The following is a 14,904-nucleotide window of genomic DNA, read 5'->3' on the forward strand; positions in this document are numbered from 1 at the left end:
CTCCATGTTGGGCCCGTTCTGTCTGCACTGTAAACACCCAGCCCTTATTTCCAGAAAGCCCCATAAAGATCAGTGGCTCGAGAAACAGCAGCTGGAGCGGGAGAGCTTCATGATTCTAAAGGGCATTTCAACTCAGGCCCACTGTCCCTTGACCACACTGACTCCTGTTCTCTCTCTTTCTTTCTCTCTCCCTTCCTCTTCCCCTCCTGCAGGAGATCAAAGCAGACAGCAGCACCTGTGTGGAAATAGAGGATAGGAAGGTAAGTCACACAGTTTCCTCTTTGTGATCTTTCACAACACCAGAAGCTCCTGACAAGCAACCACATGTTGGAAGCATGTCTGGCCAAGGTGACTCAAGGGTGGGTCCTCGACATTTACAGACAAGCACATTTTTAAACGCTCATGGCGAATCCCTTTGCAGTCTGCGTCACTTCCAGTGGTTTGGGGGCCCTGGATATATTATGAGGACAGTTTTTTTTTTAATTGTGATGCTTTGTAATCTTAGATCTAGAATGTTCTTCGGGCAAACAACAGCTCATTTCTGCTTTAATGCATTTGGTCTTTTTTTCACTCAAGATGGTCCATAATTTTCTTACATATACAGGAAGTTGCCTGTTGTGTTTGTGTATGGAACCTGGCAGGAATCAGGAGAAGCTAGAAAACTGGGGTTTGCACCCTGCACCCCTACAAGTGATCTCTGCATAGGTCTTGATAGGCAAGCTGGCCTCTTTCCACTCATAGCAGACACATCCTGTGATAAAAGTCTATTCGCATGAGCTGCTTTGGGGGGAAGAGAAGGGGGGAAGGCCAGGAGAAAATGCCGTTATTCACATTTTGTCGAGTCCCCCCATTTATTTTCTCGTTACGCTTGGTATAAATCCCCTCCGGCAAAGCAGCCACGGGACAATTGTTCTTCACTTTAATATTTTCCGTCTCTCTTTATTGACAAGAGCGCACCCGAGTCTCTCCGGCCAAGTGCATCCAAGCAGATCAAATTTTACCTTTAATGCCTGGGATCCGAAGAGGTCAAATAAGTGAATTGAGTGCACGTATCTCCCGGCTGCTTTTGACATCCGTCCGCAATTCTGAAAGATGTTTCCCTGCACCGTGGACCAGCCTCCCCAGATGTGCTTATTATTTTCAACAGAGTTTTTATTTTTATTTTTTTCCCAGCCCAGGCGTTGTGATCACTCAGTCACCCACCGATTAATAAGGTGGTGTGGGAACTTCTCCGAATCAAATTTACTTCTAAATAAAAGGCCGTGGCCGGGCAGTGTTTGGAGGGTGCTGGTCTGCCCACCTTGGGAAGGTTGGGTGGCTAGCAACCGCTAGTAACCGCTGCTTACCTGGATCTCTGTGTCACTCCAGCTTGGGCAGGCTCATGTGTGGTTCTATTTCCACATGATGTTTTCCTGTCTTTTTGCATTTCCCTTTGTGTTGTCATGATGGTTTTCATGCAGGTAGTTGTGTTTTGGGGATGGGGATGGCTCATAAAATTTCCTCTTAGACTGACCTGGGGCTGGTGTCCTGCAGCATCTCTTCTGACTCCCGCATGTTTCTCCTGGTGCTCTCATGCTCTCTAAGTTCTGCTTCTGCTGACCCTGATCCCAGGGGCCCGTTTCTCTCTGGCTTCTGCTTTTTCCCTCCACTGTCTTGGCCCAGAATGTTTGAGAGGTGTTAGGACCACAGATGCCATGAAAATATTCTGTGACCCAAGAGTTCAATGCATGCCGGGTTGTGCCATGGGCAGTGGAAGTTGGGGCGCAGTTCAGAGGCTCCCCCAAATCTGCATACACCTTTAGTCTTGACTGGCAGAGAAAAAAAATCTTGGGAGCAGTCTGTACAATCAAGTGTTTTCCAGAAAATGTTGCATAAATAAACTGACACACACACCCCCTCTCTACATTCACTGATACACACACATTTACAAATATACACTTATACATAGACACTAAAATATATACACTAGCATATTCTCACATAAGTATACTCACACACTCATACATATACTGACATATACATCCATCATTCATACATACACTTCTATTCCACTGATAAAAAGCACAAAAACTTTTATACATCCACTGACACACACATGCATCCATTTATACAAGTACATTCACTCACACACTTTTGCACTGCCTGACGCACACACAGGCCCTCACAGGTACACAGAACCTCCCATATACCCTTCCAGTCTGATATATCGAGGGTCTCTGTGTCCTGTGTCTGCTCTATTGATCTACTGACCTATCTATTACTTATCTATCTATCTATCTATCTATCTATCTATCTATCTATCTATCTATCTATCTATCTAGTATCTGTGGAGAACACTGACTATGTGCAGGTAATGGGAGAAGGGAGCAAACTCTATGCACATTCTCCTGTGTCTTATGTCCCTGATATGCCCTCACCTGCTGATTCTCCTCATGTGATGGGGTGGAAGAGATGAGAGGACAGTGGGACCAGCACATCCGGCTCTCAAGGGGCAGAGGCCAACCAGAGGTCAGGGGTTTGGGAAGTGAAGTTGTTGGCCAGGTCCTCCAAGTCTCTGCTGTCCCAAGGTAGGTGGTGGCTGGAAGTCTGGCCTGCCCCTTCAAATTCCTGCATTAATTTTTTTGCAGACCTAAGTCAACCCTCTGAGGCTCTTTCCTGTTCCTAGGAAACTATCACTTTTGTGTGGATGGCAAGGTCTGTGCCCCCTGGAGGGAAGCAGAGATAGGCTCATGCGTTTCAGTTACTCCCTTGACTTGAGTTTGCATAGGCCAGCCATGGGCACCTGTTGTTGACCAGGCTGGGCCTTGGACACTGGGTCCTGGTGGTTGACCGGACCAGGACGATTTGAGCAGACACCTCAGCTCTGAGATGCAGATCCTGTGGGCCTGGGTCAGGTGTCGGGTCTCCTTCCCCACTGACAAAACCCAAACCCAGTCACCAAATCCAGAACTACCTAGTTCTGTTTTGTTCTGTTCTTTTTTGTTGTGGCTCTCAGGGGGTTACTACTGGCTCTACATTCAGAAATCACTTCTGGCAGGCTCCAGGGAACATATGGGATGCCGGGGATCTAATTCTGGTCCATTCTAGGTCTTCCGTGTGCAAGGCAAACACCCTCCTGCTATGCTATTGCTCCAGCCCCTGACTTGTTCTATTCTAAAGAACCCAGGTCCCAATCCATGCAGGCAAGCTTTGTCTTATAGCAAGAAATTCCTCTGGCAGATCCACACATTCACCAGAGCTTTTTCACAGGGTCCTGGTAAAGGAGAAAAACAGCTTTGTTAACTTCAGGTCAAAAGAAAAGAAAAGAAAACCACCTAATGTCAAGGGAAATGCTCCATTGAAAAGATTCCCATTCCCTACCATGTGAGCTCACTGTGTGTGTGTGTGTGTGTGTGTTGGGAGCACAATATGTGGGTCCCACCCCAGCCTGGGGTGGGATTCTGGGCCCAGAGCATCAGTGAGATCCATCAGAAATTCTTTTAGCGCCCTGCCTGCTGAGATGGATGGCAGGATCCTGCGCTTTCTGACCTTGATCAACAGGAAGAAAATTTCAGCTGAACTGTGCAAAAGTGCTGGATGACATAAATCATGTCTGGACCTGGCGTCCTCTCTCTCTCCACTGTGGCGAGAGGCCAATCCCATCCTCAGATGCTGGAAGATCAAACAAACTGATGAGAGAGAGAGAGACGGAGAGAGAGAGACAGAGAGAGAGAGGAGAGAGAGAGAGACAGAAATTAATTAAAGCTCTTTCTTCACACCCCACCCTGGAGCCCACAGCTACATCCCTCTTCCTGGGGCTGACAGGGCTCTAGGAGGAAACGGACTTCATTATCTCCTAAAAGCATTTAAATCCCAAATTTAAAAAAGAAACTCTGGATCACTAAGAAATGTCACGGGGGAGAGTCAATGGGTTTGCGTCCTTTTAAGTAAAGGAAGTGACACGTGAAAATAATAGCTCTAATGAACGGTATTTTGAAAAAGGGGAGATTAAAAATTCAGACCCAATTAGCACAGAATGGGGAGAGATGAAAGTGTCATTACAGACAAATCACGCTATTATCATGGACACGTGAATGTCCCCCGTGGTCTGTCCCCCCAGTGGTCCACTAAGGGAGTGAAGGGACCAGAACTAGAGCCTGGTTGGCTGGATGGAGGCTGAAGTCTTGCTAAGTGCCCCAAGTCAGGATTTATAGAGGGGACTAGTGAAGATGGGATGGAGGATAGCAAGTCACTGTCCTCCTCCTCTTGGCACAAATTTGCAGGGTGGGTATGGAAGGGTTTTCCAGAGGACCATATTCCAGGATCTGCCCACTAGAGCTGGCAGCTTCCTGGCGGACTTACATCCTTCTTCACTCTGAGTAGACCCCTCAGCTAATTTCTCTTCTGTTGTCTCTGTCCTGATGCCTGGTATCAGGGTTCATGAAGCACCACAGATTTAGCATCCTGTATCTACTCTGATGAATGCCAAGTGACTGCAGAGAGCATGGTTTAGGGGGGCTACATTATGCCCCCTCTGCAGGGTGGGCATTGTATGTTTTGGCTTCCATCTGGGCTTGTCCCTTGAGGGGCAAGACCAGCTTCTCAGAACTCTGTGCCCTCCCTACAAGAATCTCAGTCACAGGGAGAGCCACAGATAGAACCCCCCCATGGTGAGGATAATGGTGGGAAGCAAGGCAAAGAGTAAAAAGAGAGGATAGAGCCTATTCAAGTGACAATGAAAGAGGGGGTTGAGAGAGCACACCTGGGATTTGAAGAGAAACATGGGGTTGGGTCAGTTCTCTCATCCATGGGAGCCAAAGCCCCCCAAATGAGAAGAGCTTCAGAAAGGGGTGAAGGAGACATTCCCAGGCAACAAACCTGCTTGTGTGTCTGCAAATAAATGGGTGTGTGTGTGTGGGGGTAGACTGGGAGGCCACTCAGACCAGAGTGTGGAGACAGTTTTCATCTCTCTCTAGACAGGTGAATTGATGCCATTTGCCTCTTGAACTTGTTTTGCAAAGTTTTTTTTTGGGGGGGGTGGCACACCTGCCATGCTCTGGGGTTACTCCTGGCTCTGTGCTCAGACATCACTCCTGGCAGATTTGGGAGACCCTATAGAATGCCAGGGATCAAACCTGGGTCAGCTGCTTGCAAGGCAAGTGCCCTCCCTGCTGTGCTATTACTCCAGCTCCTGCCTCTTGAAGTTCTTGTGTAACTCACCCATAATGTAGCTCAATCCTGAACCCCATTCTTTGCACCTTGTCATTGGTCAACAGTAGTAATAATACTGGAAACCAGTCAACAGAGTTCATGGTAACCAAATGCTATTCCAACTATGAATTACAGTTGTCGATGCATAGAATCTTCAAATTGGAACACACACATGTACAGCTGGCATCTCTAACATGTGATAACATGATAACACACATATAACGTCTAAAGCCAAGGCCACACCTACCTGTATACTCATGTGCTTCCAAAATCACATGTGCGTACCACACACAGGGATATTAAAGGCCACACACATATATATGCCACATACATTCCCACATCATATATATCCAGTCATGTGTGTTCATGCAGATACCCATGCCTGATATGCATTATTCTTACAAAGTTACACACCCACATCTTTCATGCCCACATTCTCATAATGCAAATGTACAGAACACATGCAGATACTGGTACAGGCCCATGTGCTCCCCACATACACAGGCACACATGTGCATACTATTTCAGAGTTCTCTGTATCATATGGGAGCAGCATAAGGGACAGCAGGAAGGTGTTCTTAGGAAAGAAACAGGTTGCCTATCAGGCTTGAAGGCAGATGACCTCTGGTGGGCATTTGTGGTGCGAGGACCAGGAAAGGGGTGAGTGGAAAGGGGCACCACCCTTAAAGCTCACACATTCGGGTCAGGCTGCACCCCTGTGTATAGCTATCTCTTGCGAGAAGGATATGCCTGCTCTATAAGGACCCAGAAATCCCCGATGGAATAAGGGTCAGAGCTGAGTCCCCTGCTCCTGAAAATAGAAACTCATTTCCTGAGGTTAGCTTGGATCAGATAAAGAAAATACTACAAGGCTGGGAGGTCGGGTCAGTAGTTAGATCTGACATGGTTGAATTTCCTGGTACCTACATGCTCCCCTGAGCATCACCAGGCGCAGCAAGGAGGCCCCAGCACTGCTGGATTCATCCCAGAATGAGACTCTAGAACTGAACCACCAGCTTGCTTGACTGAGAGTCAACCAGTGATGCTCCAGGTCTCTTGAGCAACACTTGGGGGCCCCCACATCCCAAATAAAAAGCCAAAAGAAAACAGAAAAATGCTTCCTAAAGAATAACAAGAATTTCCCATTGCTAGTTTGTGGAGATAAGACCAGTTGAAGTATACCTCATTAACTTGTGTCTGCAGCTCAAAACACCGATAGGCAATTATTTTTTTTCAGATGATGAAGTGGAATTCCAGATATGTTTCCTAATGAATGAAATGGAAAGATCCCTTGCACAGACCCTCGTGCCCCCCCAGTGGAAATTGGTGGCTGGGTTACAATAACAGCGGAGGCTCACCCGTCTCCAAAGACCTAGTTCCTGTTACATCCATCTAGCTGCCACACAAATTAAGTTCTTATTGTGCCACTTGGCTTCTGGTCACTTGCAGAAATATCCAAACTTATGAAGTCATGGGGAATTGGGGGTGGGTGGTGTCCTGTTTCCGTGGAGACCAATGCTCTCTTTTGTTTTCGAGTCATTTCAAAATGAATGTTTCGCCTCAAAAAGCAGCCTACATCAGAAGATGCATGAAAGAAAGTTTGAACTATCCAGCAGAAATTCCGAACTCCCTATCAGAAAGCATCAGGGAGCTCGAATGAAATAAAAATTAAGCCCGGAAGCAGATAATGACCTAGTGGTTCATTATGGCCTCATATTTTCAATCAAAGATAAAATCTCATTAAAAGTAGATCTTTGATTAGGGAGCAAATTTGGACTGCTCCAAAGTTGGGTTGCTTTCTCTGACAACCTATAGCCTGAATCTCCACCCTCCCCCTCTTTTCAATTTTAAAGCAATGAGCTATTTTATTTCTGATATCATTACTAGGGTTATTCAGACAGAGGTAGACAGAACAGGCATAGAAAAACATGGTTGGTATCTACCAGTGACAGAAACTATTAGTTTGTAAAGTTAAAGGACGTATGTGTGTTGTGTGTGTTGTGATGGTCCTCCTGTGAGCTAAGGGAGGCAAGTTGACTCTTTTTTTTTTATGGTTTTTGGGTCACACCCAGCAGGTGCTCAGGGTTTACTCCTGGCTCCATGCTCAGAAATTGCTCCTGGCAGGCATGGGGACCATATGGGACACCGGGGAATTCAAACCAATGACCCTTCTGCATGAAAGGCAACGCCTTACCTCCATGCTATCTCGCCGGCCCCTGACTCTTATAGATGGATTCCTCGTCACACAACTCCAAGGATGGGACCACCTTTGCCTGAAAGAATTGATGTTCCTGTGTTTTGACAATACCCACTTGTATCCCCAATAAAAAAAAGCAAAGGGGAATGGATGAAAGTGATTTTGATAAGCTTCTTTATTTCACAAGTAGGTCCTTACAGCATTTCAACTTAAATCTTGTGCCTTCTATACTCTTTTGGACTGTGTTTCTCAGTTCTAAGTCTGTGTTTTAGTCACCTGGGGTAGGTGTCCACTCAAGGGCAGGTGCTCCTGGTTCTGTGTTGGGAGACATGGAGAGCTGGTCCCTTATAGAAGGTGGAGAAAACACAGGTGGGAGTTCTACGGTTTTCTGAAAACAGAAGTTTCTGTGGCAAAGAGTAGACCATGTACTCAGTCAGTTCCCCTTGATGATGTGCTTTGGGGGATACATGTGTAAGACACCAAGTGCCTGAGAGATACAGGCAAGCACCTGGTAGGTTTGAGAACTGCTCATGCCTTGCCTGAGACAATGTCATCAAGTCATTCAGCATGGAGAATTGATGAGGCTGGACTGCTGAAGTTATCCAGAAGACTGGAGAAATGGTGTGTGTGTGTGTGTGTGTGTGTGTGTGTGTGCACTACATGCACGCTCTTGTGTGCACACCCTCAGTCAGTGTGGGATTCACGGCACTGATTCAGGGTGAAGTCATTCTGGGCGGGCCCTGTGTTTGTCATTGAACATAATTGAGTCATCGAGTGAAGATATAATTTTCTTTTCAAGTCCATTTCCTTCTTTCAGATGTCAAATAGAGCTTCTCTGCATGTGGCTGTTATCTCCCAAGCACCTCTTTCACCTGGGGGAATTGTGTGTGTGTGTGTGTGTGTGTGTGTGTGTGTGTGTGTGTGTGTATGTAGGGGGAGAGCTTTCAGCACACACAATAGCCAGCTGGGATTAAACAAGGGATATGCTCTGCTGAATGTTTACCCCACTGAGTCTGAATGTCTCCATCCTGGGTCCAAATTAGACTGGGGTTCGGTTTTGGTGGCCATCTATAAGAGCGTTTGAAGTTTTATTGACACCCCTTCATGAGAGTTCATCTCAAGACATTAATCCAGGGGCTGTAAAGATAGTACGGAGGGTAAGGCAAATGCAGGACAGTGGTTCGAATCCAGCATCCCATATGGTCCCTCAAGCCTGCCAGGAGCGATTTCTGAGTGTAGAGAGCCAGGAGTAACCCCTGAGCACTGCCAGGTGTGACCCAACCCCCCCCCCCCCAAGACATTAATCATAGAACCATTGTAGAAGTTGTAGAGTTAAATAATTAATTATGGTGCTGGATGAAGATGGATGGAGGCCTTTCTCTGCCATCCCAGGCCACGTGGATCCGCAATCCCCATTTAGCTGGCGGGTCCCAGGTTTAGGGTGAACAGCGGAATCAGACTCATCCAGAGACAGGCATCAGAAGTATCAGCTTTATTCATACCCTATCCACCACATGTGTGGCCTATATCATAACCAATTAAGCATTTAGCCATTCTTAGCTAGCCCTGCATCTTAATTTCTTTCAACCATCTTCCCTTTGACCTCCATGCTGGCAAAAGACCAAAAGGGCTAATCCACTGGGTCAAAGGCCTTATATAACCTTCTAAGACCACTCCCCGGAATGGGTGGGGTCTTGCAGGTAAGGTTACATGTAATATCCGATTCCCAAGGCCCCTCCCAAAAATGGGCGGGTCTCAGGTAGATGCACCTAAATCCAGGGTGGAGTTACAGAAGTGACCTACCTGTATGGCAAAATAGACAAGAGGCACGAATCCTCCCACTGGTGAGGAGAAAGGGCTATTGGTCTAAAAACTTGTTTCCCAAATTGTTGCATTTTATTTCTTGTCCCAATGTCCACTCCGCGGCCTGGGTAAGTGCACGGAGTGGTTACTTCTTGGTCACTGAGGGACATGGTGGCTGGCATTTGAAATGCTTGACTGTCACTTGGGGATGTTTTCTGGGAGGGCGTAGGAGTCACCAAATCCTTTGCTCAAATACTGTACATTTTCCTACAAAGTGGTACAAGTATTGGAGAGCCCAGATGAACCCCCCATTCCCCATGCAGGAGAATGCCAGTATGTTCTTTGGGGGGAACGAAGAGAGAAAATCTTTTGATTACAGGCTTTTAAAGGCCTGTTTGTCGCTGGCTCAGTCATCAGAGAAAGGCTAACCAAATATACTAGGAACTTTCTGCATGAAAGGGAAGATTTGCCAGCTCTTTGATTCCCTTCCTATTTTTTTTCTGTATGTACTTCTCATCTCCATTCAAGGAATATTTGAAATTTGTTTGATCTACGTGAGCGGTAAGAGGGGTGGTTGGGAGTTTAGACTCTTGGTTGTGAAGGAGCTAAACCCATCTTGGCTCCTTCCCTCCCACCAGGCTGCCATTGAGAAAATTCCTTTCTTTTATCCAAATGTTTTCCCTCATCTGTTTAATGGGATCAGAGCAGAATTACCAAAGAGGGCTGTGAAGGGTCCATAGAGGCCTAGGAATCATGTAGAAAGGGGCTTTGTGCAGTGATGTCCCAGTTAGTGGTGGGCACCATTATTGTGAAATGGTGAGCTGTGCAATCCACAATCCCCAGAGAGTGGGTGGAATTCCCATGCCCCCTATCTGGGTAGGACATGAGACACAGGTCTGGCAGCAACTCTGACACAGGAAATAATCCACACACAGTTGGGAAACAATAGCAGGCCAGGAACTCACACCGCAAGCTGTTCATCCACAAGCCAGTCACTCCACCATGTGGAACCATGAACCTCAATGTCAGCCCTTCATCCAGGCCTATTGAGTAGCCTTATTTTGGGGATTAACAAAGCCCACCCCCAAAGGGAGGGGGAGGAGCCAGATGAGGAGGCAATGGGGAAACATCTTTTTAACAAGAAAACCAAGGGAACTAATCTAGAGACATCTAATAGAAGGCATTATGAGGACCAATCCAAAGGCCATTACCAACAATTATAATTATGCCAGCTAGTTGGGTCCAATCTCTTTGGATTGATTTCCTCTGACCTTCTAGCTTGCCTTGACTTCTACAATGAAGGCATTTCAACACCGTTCTCTTTTCAACGTTCCCTGCAGCCCAGGTAAGCAAGTGAGGGAGGAAGAGGTGACAAGAGAGGCGGTTCAATTGTTGCCCTTTCTTATACCGAGAATACTTGAAGCTCCATTTTTAATGCTTTCTTGATTCCTTAACTCTTAACTCTGCTGCTACCTTTCTTTCTAGCAGATGTTCATTCATTGGTACTATTCCATGTGCAGCCAGTGATGTTGGGAAGGATTAAGAGGCACAACCAGATTTAGCAGAAGGCATTCTGGCTTACCCTGGAAGCGTGTCCATCTCCAGGAGAGGATGGAGACAGGCAATTTCCTGACTCAAAATGAAGTCAATGGAGAAAACAATAGTATTGGTAGCCCATACCCCAACTCCATAGACAAATCCTTTTTTTACCAAAAAGTAAGTCTTGGCTCAATGGATACCCCCCATTTCTTTTCTTGTGTGAAAATATTAGACAAGCTCTTCTCGAAACTCAGGGCTCTCTTGTAAGATAGAGATGGTAACTCTCAGCTTTTCATCCCTGAAGATTAATTTTGGTGGGTTAAAAAATCCTCCTTGTAATAAGTTTGGATGTACCTGTGCTTTGTTTTCCACCTCTGGTTCTTTGGAGCTGCAAAGTCATGGCTGAAAAGCTGGAAAGTTTCAGCAACAGCAAAGCTCTCAGCACAGACTATCTTCGTGCAGACACAGCTCCCATTGTGTGTGTGTGTGTGTGAGAGAGAGAAAGAGAGAGAGAGGGAGGGAGGGAGAGAGAGAGTTCCCATTCTTACCACTAGAGGCACCATTCCAGTCTGTTCCTAGAGGTTCTGTTTATAGCACGCTCTCTCTCTCTCTCTCTCTCTCTCTCTCTCTCTCTCTCTCTCTCTCTCTCTCTCTCTCTCTCTCTCTCTCTCTCTCTTTCCTCTCTCTCTCTCCCCTCCTCCTCCCTCTTTTGATTTTGGGTTGCCCATCTTGACATTATTTGCTATGCATACTAGATGGTTTTCTGCAGTGGCAACAGTCCACGCATTGGGGGATGTTTGAACACTAGGCCAGCACCTCCCTGGCCCTCTGGCCCTGTTTAAAGACAACTATCAGAGGCTCTGAGCACTGCCAGGTAGCCTGTCCAGGTGCCCCAGGCTGTGATGTGTACAGGAGTGTAGGTATGCCTATGCAGCCTGTTTCAGTCTATCCCATTCCCTGCACATGCCAGGTGGGTGATGGCAGGTGAGATTCAGGACAAACCTGGTGTTGTATGTGCAGATGACTTCTGGCTGTAGACTCCTCACTGCCCAGTTTCCTGAAAGCCAGGCAGCTTGTTCTCTGTCCTACTTGGATTCAGACCCTCCCTCTGCCCCCAGAAGCCAGCTGACTCTGTACAGCTGGGCTGCACTTGCCTTACATGCACTGTCAGAAGAAGATGGGGGATGTCTGTAAAAGGGACCCTCTGCCTGCTCATAAGTGCCTGGTGCTTTCTTTCAGGAGACATTCTTGAATGCTCATAGACAGTTTATCCTTGGGGAAACCTCTGAATCTTTCTCCAAGCCTGTCCATGAAAGCAGAGAAAATACTGGTGGAGTAGGGCGGTTCCTAGTGTGCTTTTGCACCGGCTTGTGGGTGCAGAGCTAAGCTCTGAGAATGGGGTTTTGCACACAACCAGCCACCAGCCACTGGTTCCTAGACAAGCTGAGGGTGTAGAACCTAATATAACCAGACGATGGCGCTGTGCGATCAAGAATCAGCACAGTGGCCAGGCTACTGAGCTCAGAGCAAGACAGGGGTTGCGCTGGTCTGGTTCCTAATTTGGGCCATTTCCACCCCAATCCCTCCAAAAAAGCATTTCATCCCCACTCCCAAACTTCCCTGTTAGGGTCTCAGGGGATAGAGGGAAAAATTAAGATGCAATCAATGTGCTCCCCACTTTGAAACTTCTGGGCTGAGACCCTCTTAGCCACTGTGGCAGTGGGACAGGGGAGAGGGGTGTGTGTGTGTGTGTGTGTGTGTGTGTGTGTGTGTGTGTGTGACCCTTTCTGTGTCCTTGAGACACACTGGAGCCTTCCAAGTCTGTAGCTGAAATTGGGAATCACTGTCATTGGTGAGGGGAAGCGAGGGAAGCTTCTCTCTCTCTCTCTCTCTCTCTCTCTCTCTCTCTCTCTCTCTCTCTCTCTCCCTCCATGTCTTCAAAATTGATCTAAAGCCCCAGGGGGAGAAGGAAAGGATCAGTTTAAATTTGTACATGATGGCTCAGCCCCCCGTAATGAATGATCATTAGCTGGTCAGCAAAGTAATTGAAACATAAGAGTTGCAGGGAAAAAAAAGAGACTGAAAGGGCTCTTTCTCCTTCCCCTAATGCCTTTGTCCTCGGAACAAGAAGCTCTTGAGTGCTGGTGGCTGCCGTGTGCTGAGTACCTGCTAAGCTAAATTCACTTTTGATTTTGGTAGCTATTTCGTGTGTGTGTGTGTGTGTGTGAGTGTGTGTGTGTGTGTGTGTGGTGTGGTGTGTGTGTGTGTTGGGATGTGGGGGGAGCCCTAGAGTCACTGATGATGACAACGATAATGATGAAGGGGCAGGTGGAACAGTGCTGGGCTGTGGTGCAGTGTATAGGGACCTCTTGGGAAAAACTGCAGCAGGATTGAGACATCACTGGGAGATTCGAACCTTGTTTACAAACCTTCGAACTTCATTTTCTTTTGCTGCCCAGAAACAGGGTTCCATGCACACAGCAGCCCACCAGTTTGGCTCGCAATCTCCTGCTTCTCTGGGTCCTGGTAGGAAATGGTAATGGGAGTTGCTAAGCAGAATTTGACTGGAAATGAGCATCCTTCCTTTGTGGTTGTTGTTTCTGCACCGACTAAGGCTGGCCAGGATGGTGGCATTACCCACTGCTCAGCAACATGATCTTTGGGTGGGTTCAACTAAAACCACCTATGGTGCTTGGAATTCCCTGTGGGCAGTGCCCTTGGCTTGCACTTGGCACGCGGATGGGTTAAAGGGTCAAACTTGGGGCCTCATGCCTACAAAGTCTTTCCCTGTACTGTGAAAATAAACCCAGTTTCAGACCACATACATATGTAGATTCTGCAAAAGACACATGCAGGGCTGAGGGACAGGGAGCCCATTCAGGATTTCTAACCCCAATAGATCACTGTTTCCCCTTATCTCCACCCTCCAGAAATGCACCTTTTCTTCTTACCAGCATTTCCTGCCTCAAAACAAATCATTCCTATAAACACAATTTTGCATGTCACTTGCCTCTCTCCCAGTGTAGAAACATGATCTGCTTTGCTTTCTAAAGACTATTCCTCTGTGTTTGTCCATTTCAGTGGTGTCCAATTCTGGAGAAATATTTCCTCCCTGGCTTTTGAAGGATAGAAGATGTCACGGGTTCACCCACAGTATCTGAAAACGTATCCCGTGCTCCTGACTGCATTCTACCTGCATTATTTCAGTCCGCCCTGTTGGAACCACACGGGGGCACTCCTGTAAGGCTGTGCAGAGAATCGCAAAACAAACAACCCTTTCTAACTACAGGCTGGTTTCCTCTGATGCCAGACCTGCTTCCCTTGTCTCCCCCCTGCTTCTCAATGTGTATAAAGCCCCCAACCAGACCACCCAGTAGCAAGGGGCCCCCCAGGCGTCCCATGAAGGCTCTTTCCACCACTGGACAGAGTTGCACCTGCACATCTGGATCCTCATTCATTCCCCTTAACTCTACGATGTTCAAATCTCCTCTTGGCTCATCCAATGGCCTCCACTCCTGGTCTCATACACCCACACTTCTGTGATCCCTGGGACAAAGTCTGTTGTTGTTTTTTCAGAACCTAAGTCCTATGTGGCTTTGTCATTTAAATTTGGTGAAATTGGCATTCTCTTATCCATGAAATTATGTACATCTGGGGAACATTTTCAGTAACTCAAGGAGGTGGGGTACACATTCTTAGGGGAAGTTATATGATTCTGGGGTTGATGGAGTTTATCCCAGAGAGTGTCACTCTCTCCTCCTGTGACAGCTCACGCTGAGATGCTATGTCACTGGAAAGCCCAAGGATGCTAAAATGCCGAATCAGCTTCTCAGGCTGCATCCAACTGCCGCATGTCCCCCCCCACCACCATTCTCCCTTCGTCACTACTTTCTCCCCATGGCCCCCTTCTCACATCAAGGGTCCCAGGAACATGTTAACATAAACTTCAGGTCCTTTTTAGACAGCGTCTCCAGGTGGTTGCTGTTGTTCTGTGTTTTTGGATATTGGGAGCAAGGAAAGATCATCTTCCAAGAAATCTTCTTCATTGATTCATTTCATGTGTAGGTACATTTGTAGAAAATCTGCCAGGGTGATGTGAGTTTAGAATATATATTCTGTGGTCTGAAGGAGAAAAATTGCTTAACTGTATTTTACTGCCACTGCAGTATCACATA

At 47.0% G+C, this 14,904-nt stretch overlaps 1 protein-coding gene across 6 annotated transcripts in view; it reads left to right on the forward strand.

Annotated features, from left to right (window-relative positions):
- RBFOX1 (RNA binding fox-1 homolog 1) overlaps positions 1–14,904 on the forward strand; it is a 986,153-nt gene that overhangs the window by 347,447 nt on the left and 623,802 nt on the right. For 5 of the 6 annotated variants that reach the window (XM_049768477.1, XM_049768482.1, XM_049768476.1 and 2 more), the window contains one exon: positions 213–260. The exons of the other annotated variant lie outside the window; for it this stretch is intronic. Coding sequence is in view for 4 of the 5 variants with exons in the window: in XM_049768482.1 (XP_049624439.1) it covers positions 213–260 (48 nt within the window). In the remaining variant the exon portion in view is untranslated. The remainder of the gene's footprint in view (positions 1–212; positions 261–14,904) is intronic. 6 annotated transcript variants of the gene reach the window in all.

This window comes from Suncus etruscus, chromosome 2, assembly GCF_024139225.1.
Source record: "Suncus etruscus isolate mSunEtr1 chromosome 2, mSunEtr1.pri.cur, whole genome shotgun sequence".
NCBI lineage: Eukaryota > Metazoa > Chordata > Mammalia > Eulipotyphla > Soricidae > Suncus > Suncus etruscus.